This window comes from Carlito syrichta, unplaced genomic scaffold (genome assembly GCF_000164805.1).
Source record: "Carlito syrichta isolate Samal-C Ts95f unplaced genomic scaffold, Tarsius_syrichta-2.0.1 Scaffold304800, whole genome shotgun sequence".
Taxonomy (NCBI): domain Eukaryota; kingdom Metazoa; phylum Chordata; class Mammalia; order Primates; family Tarsiidae; genus Carlito; species Carlito syrichta.
In genome coordinates, this window is record NW_007248896.1 from 179,215 (window position 1) to 196,956 (window position 17,742).

At 36.7% G+C, this 17,742-nt stretch overlaps 1 protein-coding gene across 1 annotated transcript in view; it reads left to right on the plus strand.

The window, feature by feature from the left end:
* The first annotated feature begins 1,239 nt into the window (after positions 1-1,239).
* The window catches only part of UACA (uveal autoantigen with coiled-coil domains and ankyrin repeats), a 44,355-nt gene continuing 27,852 nt past the window's right edge, over positions 1,240-17,742 (plus strand). The window contains 6 exon segments of the mRNA XM_021713917.1: positions 1,240-1,664; positions 3,770-3,903; positions 8,036-8,124; positions 11,721-11,785; positions 12,672-12,729; positions 17,657-17,727. Coding sequence (XP_021569592.1) covers positions 1,626-1,664; positions 3,770-3,903; positions 8,036-8,124; positions 11,721-11,785; positions 12,672-12,729; positions 17,657-17,727 — 456 coding nt within the window. The 5' untranslated portion in view covers positions 1,240-1,625.

The window sequence follows — 17,742 nt, forward strand, 5'->3', positions numbered from 1 at the left end:
TGGGTGGAGTCGCTGGGTCCAGCCAGATGAATCCATTGTGATATCTCATGTGGTTTGGAAAAAACAATCATTGTTTCAAAAATAATACACTTTGGTGTAGGACCTTGTACATTTAACAATTAGAATACGGCTTTAAATTTAAATTTAAATAGTAAGACACAAATTTCTTACTGTAGCTTATGGAAGAGTTTGATCTATAGGATAGCAGCTGTGTTCCTCCCGTAAGACTTGGGGTGGGATGTTTTACAGTCCCACACAACAATTTTCCCAAATGTGCCTTTTTGGAGGGAGTTTAAATTATTCTCATGCTGTTGTGGTAATTAGAACATGGTAAAAACAACAACAACAACAACAACAACAACAACAACAAAAAACCACCCAAACTTGTAGATATACCATCCATGGTAACACAAGGAACATTGGAACATGTAAGCTGTCTTAGAGAATGTGGAAAATTGTCTGCTTTGTCCCCAGTGGAGATTTATGTACAGCTTAGCTCAGTGTCTAATGTATATTTACCTCCTTTAGTATTTAGTTAGTTTATCTGTGTTTTTATACTCTAAATCCAGATAATTTAACTTTCCACTGATAAAATATTTACTTGTCATATTAGGCAGGGCACTGAACTTGGAAATTAAAAGTCCTGAGTCAAATTTAAAATTTGCTGAAAAGTGCTACCCGTGATGGATCCTTTTTAGTGTTTTGGCACTGCCCCTGGCTCTTCTCATCTAACATGCTAGGAGACATACTGGCAGCAGTTGTAAGCTGAAACCTGGTTGTATGCAGAATGAGACTGATGGGGGTACGGAATAAAATGGAGAAGATTTGAAAGTGTTACTGTGTGCGTTTCCTTAAATTAAAGTGTGACACATTTGATTAAAATAGAATTTTATATTCTGTTTGTCAAGGCTATTATAGTTTCATGTTAGATGATCCTAAGACTGAAACTGGTTTTAAATATTGTTTTGTGGAATAACCAAATTTGTCTCTTAAAATGTTGTCATTATGTCACACAACTTGTTTTGATATAATAAGCATGTTTTACAATATGTTTGAGTCATTTTCCCCAGTAGACCTGAAAGTTATTACTCAGAGGAAAAGCATGCATTTGCACTATATTCTTAGCTGCTTCTTTCTGTCACTCAGCTGTCAAGTTCTATGGAATGTAAAACAGGGCTCCACCAATAGGAGACAGGCTGCTTATGCTGTTTACTGGACGACTAGGATGTGGACAGTTTTATAATGCACCGCCGCGTCTGTGTAGCAGTGTTGAGGCAGCAGGATGCAGAGTGCTGTTCACGTTTTCCAGTGGGGACCCTGAAAGGGACAACTTTGAAGGACAGCTTCTAAAGAATAAGAACTAGAAGGAGTTATAGTACCTGACTTTGGGCTGCTCTTCAGCAGGTGCTGCGCAGCAAGGAAGAGAATTTCCAAGCGTTATGAAGGCAGAGAAGGATTCCGAAGACGAAGAAAGTGTCGTTAGAGATCCAAGCTAAGTGTAGCACAGCATGTGAGGGGCTGAGTCACTGGCTTGGTGTTTTCTGAGGCTTGCCTTGTGAGCTGCAGAGATTTGTAACTTAATGCAAAGTAATTTGCCGTTAGCAACAAGAAACTAAATCCTGTCTATGATGAGCTGTTGGTTCACTTGTGCTTCTAAGAACAGAGTAGGTATCCCAGCAGGCCAGGGGAACAAGATTCTTGGCTAGGTTTTCTGAGCTGTGTTCTTTCAAAATGTACTGCTGTCTTATTAATGGGGTTATTTTGTTTTATTTTTGTCTTCCTGATTTAGTTGATGAGCAGATTGGAGTCAGCAATAGAAAACAAGTGTACTTGTTTCTTTTTCTGCGTTCAAAAAGTATATGATAGAATCTTAGTAATTGAGCAATGTTACTGTTAACTGACGTTGGACCAGAGCTGAAAAGGGCGCTTGGTGTGAAACTGAAAATCCTGCTAATGTGAGACTTTAATCAAATTTAATTATCTTTTAAAATACCTTACTTTTGGATTTTTATAACTTTTTAGTGATTTACATAGCTCCTTTCTCAGCCAGCAAGCTTATTTGGAAATCAAGTTGAGACTGTTTTAATTGTAAGGATAAACTCATCAATCTAGAGCAAGCATTTGTGTGCTAAACATGACTTAATCCTTTAGGCATTCGAAAACACAGTGTCTCCAAACTCACATTTACTACCACTCCTCAAATTAGAGTCAATAAACTGTGTGTTTTGTTTTAAAGCTAGAGAAAGGTGATGCCTAAAATGTAGTTTAGATTTTGAGCTCCTAAGTAGGGCTACTCTACACCCATAGCTAGCAATTTGAGCTTTTGTAGTTTGGAGAACGTGGGTGCATCACTGCATTTAATTAATTTTGAAATAGTTCTGAAGTCTGTATAGGTAGGTATATGAACCAGGTTCCATTAAAATATAAAATTTCAGAAGTGAGTTAAAATTTAATGTACTTAATTTTTTTTTCAGATTCAATTTTCAAACTCATTTTTTGGTTCAAGTATTCAATTATTAGGTTGCTTATTTAACTAGAAAACTGGTGATGGTGATTTTTTTTTAATTTTGCTTTGGGGGATAGAAGATATAAACTAATCATATTGATAAAAAATTTTGAGGATATGCAAGTGATTCTTTTTTTCCTCTGAGATTTGTTCTGGTATTTGTGGGCACAGGATTTGCTTTGTAAGTTAAGTGAAAAAGATGCAGATTTTTTTTCTAGAAATAAAACTGGAGTTAGCAGAAAATTGGTATAGTATTTTTAAAGGCTGAAATCTTACCTGTTTAAATAACATGTATTTTAGTTCTGTGTTCTGACATTTCTGCTTACTGAGAAAAGATCTGAGTTATTGACTTTAGAAAATCTTGAATATATTTTCTATAAATCAAAGTTCAAGATAATCTTGATACAATTACAATGTATATTTTGTGTTATATCCTCCTATTTAAAAAAAATACCTTTATCTTTTTAAATATATGTACATGGAGTTTTTATTACAATTAATTTTTTATACAAAAGCAATGCATGTTGAACATAAAAGGAAGAAAGTGAATGTTACCTCTAATCTTAGTATTTCAATATTTTTAAGTAATTAATACTTCATAGAGTCTTTCTTTTAGTTTTAGCTGTGCAAAAGTTTCATGTTGTACTGATTTGTCAGCATAATGAATCACTTTCTCTATTGAATGTGTGTATGTATGTATGTAATTTACCTCCCTAAATGTATCTCCAGCAGTACTTTCTAAATAAGTGTGTGTGTGGAGGGGGTAGGTTTTTTAAAAAGTATACAGAATTCTGCTGCATCCTAGTATCCTGGGAGATCTGCACCCAGAGCCAAATCTGAAAGTGTGAGCTGGGAAATAGGAAAAGCACATGGATTTCAGAACTATCAAAGTCATGTCCCTGGGCCTTGACTTCTCTTATTTGTTAAGTGCTGGTGATCATTTTAGCTTACTAGGATTGTTTGAGACTTTCGTGCCTGGCACAGGGTAGGTGTTCAGCAATTATTAATTTCCCCTGGCAAAGTAAACAGGGTAGAAAACAAGAGAAACATGCTTTTCAACTTGAGAGTATAATTAAAAATATATCACGTGTTGTGGGAAAATTGTATGACTCTGCTCCTCTAGTGAAATCAGCATGGCAGGGAGAAGGACATTTGGGATGCAGCTGGGAAATAAGAGATGGATTATGCAGTGCTACTTTCTCTTCTTTCTTCTTTAGAAAATCTTGCTAAATATTATGTCATGTATTTTTTTTCTTTTTGTAGCATGCTGCAGATTGGAATAAATATGATGACCGATTGATGAAAGCCGCAGAAAGGGGGGATGTCGAAAAAGTATCGTCCATCCTTGCTAAAAAGGGGGTCAATCCAGGCAAACTTGATGTGGAAGGCAGATCTGCGTGAGTAATGCTGGTGATGAAAGCGTGTCTGAGGGAAATTTGGGTAGAGCCTTGAGATATGAGTAAAACTTGTGAATGGTAGTTATCAATTTTCTTATTAAGAAACTATCAAAGCCTGCACTATAAAATCTCTCAAGCTAATGGTTGTTCTCAGTTTAGAAGATTCCCAGAAGAGCAGGAGAGCAAACGCTAGAATACTCTCCACTCGTCTAGGTGTGTAGGCCCTGTGGCAAGCCCCAACCTGTGGTTATTTGGTGCATTTTCATTTATAAGCTTTTTCATATTTCTTATTATGTTTGATCTTTGAAGCAGCCTTATAAAAGAAGTGGGAAAAAGTTGACAGAGGTTGATTAACTTGGTCTAATTTCATGTAGAGTCACAGAGCTGAGATGTGAACCCAAGCTCTCTGTGTATGAAGAGTTCTGTTAATTATACTGTCTTTTCCCTCAGCCCCTAATCCATTTTTATTCTTAGTTTAGTAATGTCATAGTTTAAATGAGGATGTTTAGTGCAGAAAGGAGGCAGACTAGCCAGTGTGGCTCAGGGAGACACAGGCAGTGATCCCATCCCTTAGTCACTGAGGAGGACTGCTGGTTTGTTCATGTGCTTATGAACCATATGTCTTCTCCCTCATCTGTCCTTAATTTTCATAGCTTCCCTTCCTGTTGAGGGTGGAGAGCAGCTGGGCTAAAGGGTACATCTCGGTTCTGTTATGACCTAGTATAATTATAGCAACTAAACCATATCTGGGAACCCTTCCAAAGTCAGAGGTGAAGAGTCTCATTTCCTAAAACTCCTCTCAGTCTTGTACTTGCATGAGTTTATTCAGAATGTTATAACTGGAAACCAGATTCTAAATATAGAAATAAATATTAGGAAGTGAATAGTTAATATTTGATGTGAGTCACTACCTTGGAGTGCTTAGATATTTAAATACAGAAAAGCAGGCAAAGTGTGGCTATACATTAAGTAGTTTTTAAGAGCAATAAAGTTTGAAAAGTTTTTGAGTTGACAGTATTCTAGTTTTATCAAGTAGCAATTTGGTAGCTACAGAAACATTGGTTATTTTGAATCTTGCTTCTATTTTGCTGAATTTAAAGCTATTTATAGGGCTCACAGCATAAATGGTAAAAATTTAATATCTATAAGTGACATTGTTTTTCATGTTTCTTTTTTTCCCAAACACTAAGATGTTAAAAGATGAGGGAGTCTTCTTGGTGATGAAACTCTTCAGTGAAACCCACATCAGTTCTGCCCATTCATACTTTGTTATGTTTTGAGTGAATGGGTGTTTGAGGTTTTTTTTTTTTAAATTCTAAAGATGTGGGGTACAATTCAGGGTTAGGTATACAAACATTGATTATGCAGGTACCCTTGTTGATGAGGTATGCCCCTCTCTCCCCCAGCAGTTTCCCTCAACTGCCAATCCCCCCCCCTCCGTGTTTGAGTTTTTGTTTGGAGTTTTGAGGTTCAGTTTTGAATGATGTTATTTGTGTTAATAATAGAGTTATAAAATTTGGTGTCATTTGATGAAACATGGAGTTTAGTTTGTAAAATATTTGAATGGTATGAGTCTTTGATGTTTTCACTGTAGGAAGTAAAATTCTTTCTGGGACTCAGGATAAAACATTTTCCCTTTTTTCCCTCACATACAAACTATGTTTTTAATTAAAGCATTTTGTATTTAGTCAAGTATAGGACATGTTACAAATATATTTTCCATATTATTTGTAATTACAATCATAATTTATTTCAAATGATTTTTCATTTTTAATTTTGAAATTTAAGACAAAAGTAACATGTATTTCTTGACCTCAGTGTGTTTACAAAAATGAAATATGTTAAGCTTTGCCATAGTCACTGCAAGGATCTGTTCTCTTCCTGTTCCCCTCTCTCCTGGGGCAGATCCCCTTGAAGTCTCAACCCAGGATGGAGCAGGCTTGCCAAGGATCCCTGCTGTGACTTGGGGGGCTGTGGGCCTCAGCTCCTGTCTCTCCATTTTCTCAAGGCTGTCACAGTGCTGTTCAGCATCCCAGCTGTTTTCTCTGGAATCAGCAAGCGCTGCTGGGGAAGAGTGGCCCTGGATGCAGAGCTCCACTCCGCACCTGTCCTTCCTGGTGTCCTGGCCCATGATGTTTGGCCATCTTGTGAGCGCACTGATGCCTCCAAGTGGAGGCAGTTTCCTACTGGTCCTCAGTGGTAGCATTCATCCTCATATCTCCCCATGTCTTATTTTTTTTTTTTTAAAGAAAACTTAGAATTTATTTTTTGATTGCAAAGAAGTATTTCCATAAAGCAGTTTTTCCAATTCCCTTTGTAACTCTTCATATACATTTTAATGACCGATACTTCTTTTTTCTGAAACACATCTAATGTTTATAGCACATCAGCATTAGTCATGCGATGATGATCTGTTATGCTTTCTGCCCACTTATACATAATTATTATAATGTTGGTCTATTTTGAAGAAAGTGGTCTTCCAAATTTTGTGAGCTAAGAAATAGAAACAAGCAAACAAACAAAAAAATGTTTCTCCAAGATTGTTGGGAGACTAAGACCTTTGCTTGAAGGAAATTGGCGTTCCTCAAAAGGTTCTAATGGTGCATTGCGTAACGTATTTCTCAACTTCACTATTGCAGAAAGATTAAATGAGATACTCAACCCTATAGCAATTTAATTATTCAGCATAAGAAGGAAAACATCTTTCTCTCTAATTCAAATGGTACACAAAATCTTCCTTACTTAGTATTGCTTGGTCTATAGTTTGCATCTATCTGTGTCATAATACTAATAGAGTTGCAAAACTGAGTCTTGTCATATCTGGAAATGAATTTGCAAGCTATCCTCAGATTTTGTCCCCAGGCATTTAGTTATTCAAATCTTTGGGAGTCTGCCCTCTGTCAGGCACTGTTATTGGTTCTGGGGATTTAAAAGGAAGCAAAACAGACAGAAACCCCTGCTTTCGTTGAGTTTGCAGTTGAGTGGGAAAAATCGATAGACTATAAAGAAAATAAATAATGAGTTTTATATCACAAGCTATTAGGTTCTATATATGGAATAACTAAGGCAAAGATGGAGGAACTAGCAGTACTAGGGATCTGGAGAGTGGGGAAACATGATATGTGTAAGTGGTGTGGTCGGGGGAGCTCCCTCCTGAGGGCGTGTTATGCTTCTCATGGGTATCTACCTCTGAGTACTTTCCCAACCTGTTTCCTGCCATCTTCAGAATGGGTACTTGTACTGGTTTAAGGCCAGCTCTATTTCAGCATCCTTGAACATCCTTGAATTCAGCGTCCTCTGCCAACAACTCTACTGTGTCTAACAGTTGGATTTGGTGGAGTATAGTCAATGTCAGTTCTTATTGCATACAGAATATTTCTGTAAATGTTTATTTAAATAAAGTATCATATGATCAAAGAAAATGATAAAATATTTTGTTAACTAGCATCTCGAATACTTGATGGTTGCATTTTGTTTTTTTAGGCAGCTTGACTTGCCTTATTAGGAAACTTGCTTAGTAATTCCTGTTAGTGTAGAACTTCAACTAATCATACAGGTCCATGAGCAAAAGGAAAAATTAGATGGTGGTCGTTGGTACTGTCTGGGGAGCAGAAGGCACCGATTACTTTGTGACTTTTGAGGGTAGTTTAATTTGTTCTGATGGCTTTTCTATGTCAGGTTTAGTTTGATAATTGTAAAGGGAAGGGATGAGTGTTTTAATTTGCCTTTGGCCTCAGCATTCTGCTGTAACTTCATTTGTTTTGGTAGTTTCAGAATATTTGAAACCAAATAAAATGATCTGACAGAAGTTTTTTAGTGCATTCATTATACTCCAAGCACCAGTGCTTTTGCTATTGAAATAATAAACTCTAGAGTTAATAATATTATAGTACACATTTTCTCTTATTAAGGCAATTGCACATTAGACTATTTCCTTTGTTCTAAGGAAGTATTTCTAGAACGTATCGGCTCCTTATGTAAATAGAATAGCTTGTTTTTTTTGTATTAAATATATGGGTGTCCTCATATAGCCTTTAAAACTCATGTGTTGAATAAAAGGAGACATTAACATAACATTTAAGTTGATCTTTGGAAGTTTCCATGGCATAACAAATATTTTCTTTTTGTTTAGCTTCCATGTTGTGGCCTCAAAGGGGAATCTCGAATGTTTGAATGCCATCCTTATACATGGAGTTGATATTACAACCAGTGACACTGCGGGTATGTTTGCCTCCGTAGTCAATTACAAAGCATAAATATAAACATTGTCCACAGCTAGTCTTTTTAATCAAACCCAAAAGTGATTTTAAAAGATAAGTTCTTAGTTTTCTGTTTTTAAATAGCTGAGTAAAAGCTTACTTCTGAGGTATTGTTGTGGGAGGGGTCAAGTATAGGGAGTTTAGGAGAAAGGACTACTTGACTGGCACACAACTGGAAACCTGACGTCCAGTGCAGGTCTTAGTAGTGTGTGAGGATCCTAAGTCTCGGATTTTGAAGAGCCATTAGGGGTCATTTAGTGTATATTCATTTGCTGCTTAGTGTATGAGTTCTTTCTATTGTGAGTTTTTTGGGCATTTGTTGGATATTTCTTGCAACGGAGAATGAACTGCCTCATAACATCAATAATAATGATCATAACAAGCATAGCTGACATTTATGTAACATTTATGTAGCTATTCTGCCAGGCTGTTAACTCATTTCATCCTTACATCAACCCAATGAGGTTGGGAGGCACTGAGCTGTTAAGGAACTTGCCCAAGGCCCTTCAGTCTATAAGTCATGGCTGGAATCCGTATTCTTAACCATTATAGGCTCACCAGGAGCCCAATCTGTGGTGAGCTATATTTATTAAAAATTATTTTTAATAATATTTTAAATAATTTTAAAAAATAATATTAAAATGATTTTAAATATTTTAGATGGTGGAATCTGGCTTCTGCTTACACTTATTTGTAGCTTTGTCCTTTAAAATGTTACAGCATAAGTTTACGTACCAGAAGTAGACCTTTAAATATTTGAATACTTAACATCCTCTTTCTTCAGTGAGAATGCTAGTTTTCTATTCATCAGGATAAACATTCTCACTTCTCTGGGACTCTTGACAGCTTAGTTCTTTGTAGTGCTACTTTGTTATTCAATTAAATATAGGAGTTGACCTGGAACAGAGTATTCCTTACCACTTTTTATCCTATGAGTCTATATTTGGGCAAATACATACATTACTGTTGACTAGCATTGTGTTTAGTCATGGAAGGGAGGGAGAGGGAGACAGATCACAATTGAGTTATTGAGAAAAATATTTACATAAAGATACATCAAATTCTAAATTGAAGATCAAATTCAATTCATCTGTCACCTTTGAATGAAAAAAGAAATGTGTTTGTTGCTTACATTATACTTTTCACTGATGTACATAAATATTTATTTTAGAAGTTTTGGATTAACCATACCTCCTCATAGCTCTTGAGACCTTATTTATTTATTGTGCTGGTTCCAATTCAAACAAGCATCTTTCTTCTGTCAGTGTTCTCTCCTCTGCATGTTTTTGCCTAGTGGCTAATCTGGTAACCTTTGCCCTCCCTCGTCCAGTGCAGATCAAGCTCTAATGCTTTCCCAAGCTCCGCAGATGGCATTTCATAATATCACACCCCAGCATGCCTGCCTAGCTCTTCCTGTCTTTTGTTTTGCTGCTCTTTAGTTATATTTTTATTTGATATGTTTTATTATGTTTGTCCCAGAGTTGTCCTTTCTTGGGGACAAGAATTTTTCCTCAATTGCTTTAGTGTCTGTTATAATCCAGATGTGGATATTTGACAAAAATTTGATCCAAATCTTTGTGAATATTATCTGAACTATCATTTAATACTAAAGTATATTTAAAATGACCAGATTTCAGGTGAGTACAGTTTGGAGGCTCCTGTCACTCTGGTCTCACTAGGCATGTGACTTCATTGTCATTTGTGTTGGCGTGTTTTGGATATCTGATGCGTCCTTGTTTTTTTGCTGCCCTCTCCCAAGTGGCTAGGTTTGGTATTTCCTAGCCCTGAGCTGACATTTTTATGGGACCAAGTTTCTGTAGCATTTGTTAAATAAACACCAGGGATTGTTGCCATTGTGCCCAACCAGGCCATCTTCCTTCCATACTGTCTCTTACTTCACATGTAAATGACAATTATTTTAGTCACTTTTTACAGTGTAAAATGTTTCTAGGACACTTGTCTGTGAACAGTAGCAAACTGAAATTTAAGATGATTCTATCTGACTTACTTGTAATTAGAGGATGTTTGGATGTGATTGCATAGGTTGTATCTATATTTGTTTAAAGACCTGGACTCATGGTGTTTTGTTCTAGAACCTGGTTAGTCAGCTACACAGAAGTGATCAGACCCAGGAAAACTTATCCACTTATCTAAATTCATGTGAAACTGAATGAGAGTTGACATCTGATTTATTCGTCAAGGATGAACAAATTATAAATGACTTCTTTTCTAGCAGAAAGGTCTACTTGTGATGTCAAATTATGTTTGTGAGATTAGATGGAAGTTGCAAGCTTTACAGTTAGGAAACTGGAATATCTTGGTGGAACCCTTATGTCTTTCACTATCCATGAGAGCCGTATGTGTCAAGAGATATCATTAGGGAAAATAGTGGATAGTGGTAGCAGGGTTCTTCCTGCATGCTTGCCTTTTCTAGTGTTCAGAGTTAACCATTTGGATCAGGGATCCTCAAACTTTTAAATTAGGGGGCCAGTTCACTGTCCCTCAGACCGTTGGAGGACTATAGTTTAAAAAAAAACTATGAACAAATTCCTATGAACACTGCACATATCTTATTTTGAAGTGAAAAAACAAAACGGGAACAAATACAATATTTAAAATGAAGAACAAGTAAAGTTAAATCAACAAACTTATCAGTATTTCAATGGGAACTATGGGCCTGCTGTTGGCTAATGAGATGGTCAATGTCCGGTTCCATATTTGTCACTGCTAGTCGTAACAAGTGATGCAAGTGTGCATCAGTTAGTCTAGATTGAGAGGAGAAGTCGACAGACAGAGAGAAGGAGGGGAGTCGGAGAGTGCGACGCACATTCCACACATACGCACCGCGGGGCCGGACCAGTCGGCTGCTAGGCAGGACAGGCAGCGGCAGAAAAAACACCCGGTGGGCCGGATAAATGTCCTCTGTGGGCCACATGTGGCCCGTGGGCCGTAGTTTGAGGACCCCTGATTTGGATTATCTGGTAACCTCTCCTCCCAACCCCCTGTGGCATTTCCCTTTAAAATTGCACATTGTGATGCATATTATATTTGAACCTTGTCTGGTTTTCAGAGATAACATTTCATAATGAACTTTGAATTTTAGCTGAAGCATAAAAGTTAATTAGCAAAAACCCTTTCCATGGCTTACGCTTCTTAACTGTCTATTTTTAGTGTCCACACTGCCTATTTGGAAATGTTTCCCTCCCTTGTTTCCTCATCCTCTTTTTCTTTTCTCTCCCTCCTTCCCCTTTTCCCTGTCCCAGAACTTGACTACCTGCTCTGTTTCAGATACTGCCCTGGGTGCTAGAGACACAGTGACGGAGTTCTTGCTTGATATGGATTTAGATGATCAATTCTTCTTTCTACTTTTATTGTTTTGGTGTGCATATTATTTCTATTTAAAATATCAAACTAGGCGAAACATATTCAAAACTGAAAGCATGCTTTCAAATTAAGTACCTGTCAACTAATTTTGGGGACGAAGAATCATATTTCTTTGAAAATTCAAGGATGAAGAAAATAATCCTTCACCTGTATCTTAAATTATTTCTTTTATAGGGAGAAATGCTCTTCACCTGGCTGCTAAGTATGGACACGCATTGTGCCTACAAAAATTGCTTCAGGTAGTAGAAGTGGTTCATGCTGTAGCTTTACTGTCTTGACAGCAAGTGATAGGTGTGTGTGTGTGTAGAGTAAAAAAAAAAGTTTATTAGAAAGTAGATTAGAAGAGAGTGGATTTGTTGCTCAAGGGAGAGAGGGGGCCAGACACTTGAAGGAAGCGTGGCCTATAGATGTGTTTTTAATGCATTTTAAAAATTTGAGATCACAGGCTAACTTTGACTATTAGGGTACATACTTTTTTTTCATTCTTTGTGAAGGAATGTGAACAATAAAGAGAGGGCAAAAACTCTGAGGAAGTGAATTGCATAACTGAGTGAATTAAAAATAAATAACAAAGAATTGACCTTCCTGTTGACATTAGCTGGAGATTGGAATTTTCTGTTGTCTAGACTATGACATACGATAAAATGGCACAATTTTGGGTCTATATATTTCTGTACAAACATAGATAACTTAGACTAAAATGTTCACTTTATTAAGTTTTTAATCAGGCAACCACACAATTCTGTGAACAAGTTGGCTGAATTACAGTTTCAACAAAAGGCTTCAGTCATACATTTCCACAAACATTTTTGCCACTAAATTTTACAGTAGAACTCACTTGTTTTCCTGATTCAGTAGTTCACGTTTCAATTCTTGCTGGAAAAACAAACAAACAATGCATATTTTTCTATATTCTGTGCTATTACAATGTTCTGTATGTTTCCTGTTTGGTGAAATGCTTTTGATTTAGATATATAAAGTTACTATATTTGTTTCATGTCAGATGATTTAGTGAATTGTCTAGTAGTCTTTAGTTTCTGTAAATAGAATAGTTTAAGCTTAAATACCATCTGTTCATGTGAGTGTGGATATTAATTTTAAAGTGAAGTTTCTTTGTTTTAACAGTACAATTGTCCCACTGAACACGTAGACCTGCAGGGAAGAACTGCACTTCACGATGCAGGTAATCAGAGGTTTCCCTTGGACACAGACACAGATTTGTTAAAATGTCCAGTCACTTAAATTAATTTCAGTGTTTTGACATTTATACATTTGTATAATTCATGGAGAAACACAAAATATTAGAAGATTTTTTTGTGTATTCAAATTTGAAATTTATTAGATTGTACAATATTATAGGCCAGTTTGCTGTTACTAAAGACTTTCCTGCTTCTTAAAAACTGTTTACCTTTCTGAACCCTCATTGTTCTCATTTGCAAATGAAGTTAATAACACTACTGGAATTAGTAGTTTTAGTTAAATCATAAATAAATAGTGCTGGGCACATCACATACTAATTTCTTAATTGATGATGGTGATTTTCTTTTCTTTTCTTTTCTTTTTTTCCTTTGGAGTCTTACTCTGGCACCCAGACTAGAGTGCAGTGGCACAATCATGGCTCACCGCAGCCTCGAACTCCTTGGTTCAAGCAATCCTCCCTCCTCAGTCTCCTGAGAAGCTGGGACTACAGGCACATGTCCCCCATACCTGGCTAATTTTTTGATTTATTGTAGTGATGGAGTCTCGCTATATTGCCCAGGCTGTTCTTGAATTCCTGGGCTCAAACAATCCACCTGCCTCAGCCTCCTAAAGTGCTGGGATTATAGCATGAGCAGTCTTGCCGGTCATTTTCATGTGGCATCGTCAATGCTGAATTTTGTATCACTGTAATGTGCTATATTTTAAAAAAGATTTATGCTAGTAATTTCAGAGATTTATTAATTATTTCAGAGATTCACTTATTAATTAATAATTATTTTTATTAACTTCTTGTGTGTCTAAATTTATCTGCATTATTTTTTAGGTATCTTAAAGAAAGTACTTTGAGAAAACTTATATATTTAAGTATTTTTTAAATGTAAGATAGCCTGATTTCTTGCCAGACTCTTCTGAGTCTGATAATCTTGCAGTTTAGTTGAAGGCCAAAGGAAACAAGACAGTGTACCCTTTGTTTACACGTATGTGAAATATTAACAGTAGGTAAAGTGGTCTGCATTAAAGACATATGATACTTCAAATTTCCTCCAAATTTTTATCCCTTAATTGTCTTCAGTTTTTTATTTTTGTATTTTATATGCTTTTATGATAGTTTTATTTTTCATATGATACTTTTTTCTTATTTTTGTATCAAATGGTATTACTGCCTTTGCAAAGCATTTTTACATACATTATCATTTGAACCTCACAGTGACTCCTGTGAGTTAAGTATAGATTTTATTATCCCTGTGTTTCAAACTGGGACAGCTTAATTGACTGAAATCTGAATATTTGTTCGTATATGTATTATTTAGGATGGAGAATAAGTTAGTGTAACAAAAGAACTCCAGTAGCAGCTGCTCATTGTAACCAAATAGTGACTGAGGCAGAACTCAGTCAATGAGAGGTTTATTTCGCCAACATTGAGGATGCGCCCAAGAAGAAGAAACTTGAGTCACAGTATGATCTGTGTCTTGTGCTCTTTCCAAAGAGGGTTTTGAGGACTTCAGTGTTTAAAAGGGGGAGAGCAAGCGGGAAGGGAAGGGGGCGGGGTGAAAAAGGGGGAGGATGGCCTGCAGTGAGGCAAGTGGTTGCATTCCTGTGAGGCTCCAATTAGTGCTCAGTGAATCTACATTTTACATGTGAAAAAAGCAGGTATGAAAACCATCAGTTATGCATTTGTCTTGAGCTCAGTAAATGTACATTTTACATATGGTTAAGTAAGCACGTACAACTATCTGGGAACAAAACGAAGGCATTTTATTTTGTTTTGCTTGACTCAGTTTTCAAACTTAACTTTCCCTTTGACATAGCAAGTTTAGGATCCTGGTTTCTATTTTTTTTCTTTGATGTTATTAAAAAATATTGTTAAGTGATGTACATTGGCAGTTGACTCATGGTCATCTGTGAACTAAATTCTATCCATCTTGCTGCCCCACTGTCCTCTGGATGATGTCTTCCTCAACTCCAAGGTTGAAGCAGAGTTATAGACATAGCAGTGTTCTAGCCAGGTGGAAGGGAAAGGAGAGCATAGAGGAGCACACACCCGGAGTCTGAGCCCCAGCCCTGGAAGTGGCATGTAACCTTCCATTCACATTCCATTGCACTCATCTGCAAGGGAGGCTCAGAAATACAGTCTCTAGGAGACTGCTGCACAGTAGAAGAAGGGGAGAACACATTTTGGTTATAAAAATGGCATTTTTCTACTACAGTCCAACCCTCTGGCCTTCCAGATATTCTGAAAATCCCCTACTTTCCACACATAGAACCCTTTATCACCTCCCAAGGAAGAGGACACATAAACCAATTCAGCTATTTCATCTAGCTCAAAATCTAGGATTTCTGGGTGGTATGCAGGTTTTTCTTTTTGGCTCAGAGGTGGCTCTTCATGGTCTAGCAATCTGTAAGTGCAAATGATGGAGCAAGAACAGGGTAAGTGAAGTAAAGACTCCCTTTCAGAAAGGGAGAACAGGGATACACAACAGTCACTAGTCAATAACAAGTCATAACAAATCTTGGTGAACAAAACTTGCAAAGACTTCCTGCTGAAGTCTTGGAGTAGCTTTCTTGGTTAGCTTAGCTTCCCCCCACCTACTCCCCTATTCCCATTTTGTTTTCTAGGATAAATCTTTTATCCATTGTCCTCTGTCACACTGGGCTATGCCTTCTGGCAGGGTTTTACTTGTCCATTATCCTCCAAGGCCACAGATACGTTGGATGTTAGGGAATATGCCCTCTGTGGAAGCAGCTTAAGGGCTGGAACAATCATGAGTTTTAGCCAACTGGGCTTTTAGAATTTGGGGTAGTACAGTTCCCTCAAAAGCTTGATGGGTTTCTGGTCTGTTTGTTGCCAACTACTTCTATATGCTGGAAACCATCTCCAAAGTTATTTTCTCGATACAGGGTTCATAATCCTCCTTTATTTCTAGACTTTCTCTAGATTTTCCACCTCATTTTAATGGCTACAATTTCAAAACCATCTGAAATAATAGTCTTTGATGGATGTATAACATCCTCTATCTAATCTCTATTCCAGGACTTGCTCTTTTTTTAAAAAACTTATTGAAAGATCCTTGAGAAAACTTGTGAGCAACAGCAGTTTTATATCCTATTATTTGGTATTGAGAAACAGTTGGTTTCACCACACCTGCAGGGCCCCAGACATCTGGTCACTCTCTGTTCCCTTCCATCCCTGTTCTCACACTGGCTAAACTTGCTAGAGCTCATCTCTTTCCTAAAATACCTTGCTAAGAACAGTGCGCAGCTGATAATAATGCACTGACATGCTGGCTTTTTTCTATTTCTTCACCTAGAAAGGCTCCATAGTCACATGGTGTGCCCTCTAAATCATCACAGATGATGGTTTTATCAAATGTTTTGACACAGCATGAGAATAACCACCAGATTTCCAGCTTCAGTATGTTTACTCATCATCTGCTACCCAGCCACTAAACCAGGACAGTATGTTTTAGGTACTTGTTACAGCAACACTCTACTCCTGATAGTAATTTTTTTCTTTGAGCTAAGACTAGGCTACTGTAACAAAGAGACCATAAAATAACACTGGCTTTTAAAAAAGTACAGAATGTCTTTCTTTCATGTCCTCACGTTGGGATTGGTTGGTGCCCCCGCTCCCTAGGGCCATTTAGGGACTCATTTCTTCCATGTTGTAATTATACCGTCTTCCAGGGTGTTATCCTCAGCCCTAAGGTTGAAGTTGGTAGCAAGCTCCTCTGTGCTGCTACTCATTGGAAGGGAAAGGATTATGGAGGAATGCATAACTGGTCTTTTCAGACCTAGACACAGAAGTAGCACACATTGCTTCTGTCAGATTCCATTGGCAGGATGAGAGTCACATGAATACACCTAACAGCAAGGGAGATTGAGAAATGTGGTTTCTGGGTGAGCATCATGTGACCATGGGAAAAGGGCGATCAGAGTTGGGTAAACAGCTAGCACTCTCTGCCATCCAGTATGTTTAATACTGACTTTACATGTTCAATATATGATAACTCTAAAATGTATTATGCTTTATATTTTTTCATTCTCATTTATAACCGGACTTGAATGTTAATTTTATGTTTCCTGAATTAATATATTCAAGTATATATTTATGTTTCTATTAAGGTTGATTATACATTTTATGTAAAAGATTTGCTAAATAAGAGACTTGAGAAATGAAAATTTACTTGATTTTCTTATGTGTTTGGTTTAATTCTGTTGAATTCCACCAAGAAAAAAAGAAAGAATGCTAACGTTGTCAGTGCTTTTTGTGCTATTATTTTATGTTAACTTATAAGGTTTTAAAGATTCATAAGGATTATAAACACAACCCTATTTTGTGAATTTAACAATTTTTTCTAATATAAATATGCACTTACTGTTGGCCAAAGCATAAATATGATTTTGTAATTTTGAGCAAAATGAACCCAGTTTGCATCATGAAAGATAGACAATGTAATCTCTGTGTTACAAGGAAATATTAATTGTATGATTCATACTTTATTTACTGTGACTGCTGTATGAAAAATGATATGATTCTTTAAAAAAAAACTGCACTAACACTTCAAGGATCAGGTCAGTTATAGCCATGTTTAAAAATATACGGTAAATACAAAATTTAAGTTTGATTTTTATTATCTATTCTTACCCTTATAATAACAGTATATTCTTGTCTTCTGCACAGTTGACAATATTCCTTGGTCCTAATTATAAAAAAAAAAAATAAAATGATCTTGTCAAATGTGTTTTCAGATGAAAAATTGTTGCTTATAATGCTAAACTAAGAGTGGAGGGTGTGAAGGTTGATAGTTTAGAAACTCAAGAACTTATGCCTTATATGGACCTAGAAAAACACCATATATCTTACAGCCAACAGATGTTCACCATTTATCATTTTCTTTTGTTCCTTAAAGCAATGGCAGACTGTCCTTCGAGCATACAGCTGCTTTGCGACCATGGGGCCTTGGTGAATGCCAAAGATGTAGTAAGTCAGTTTACA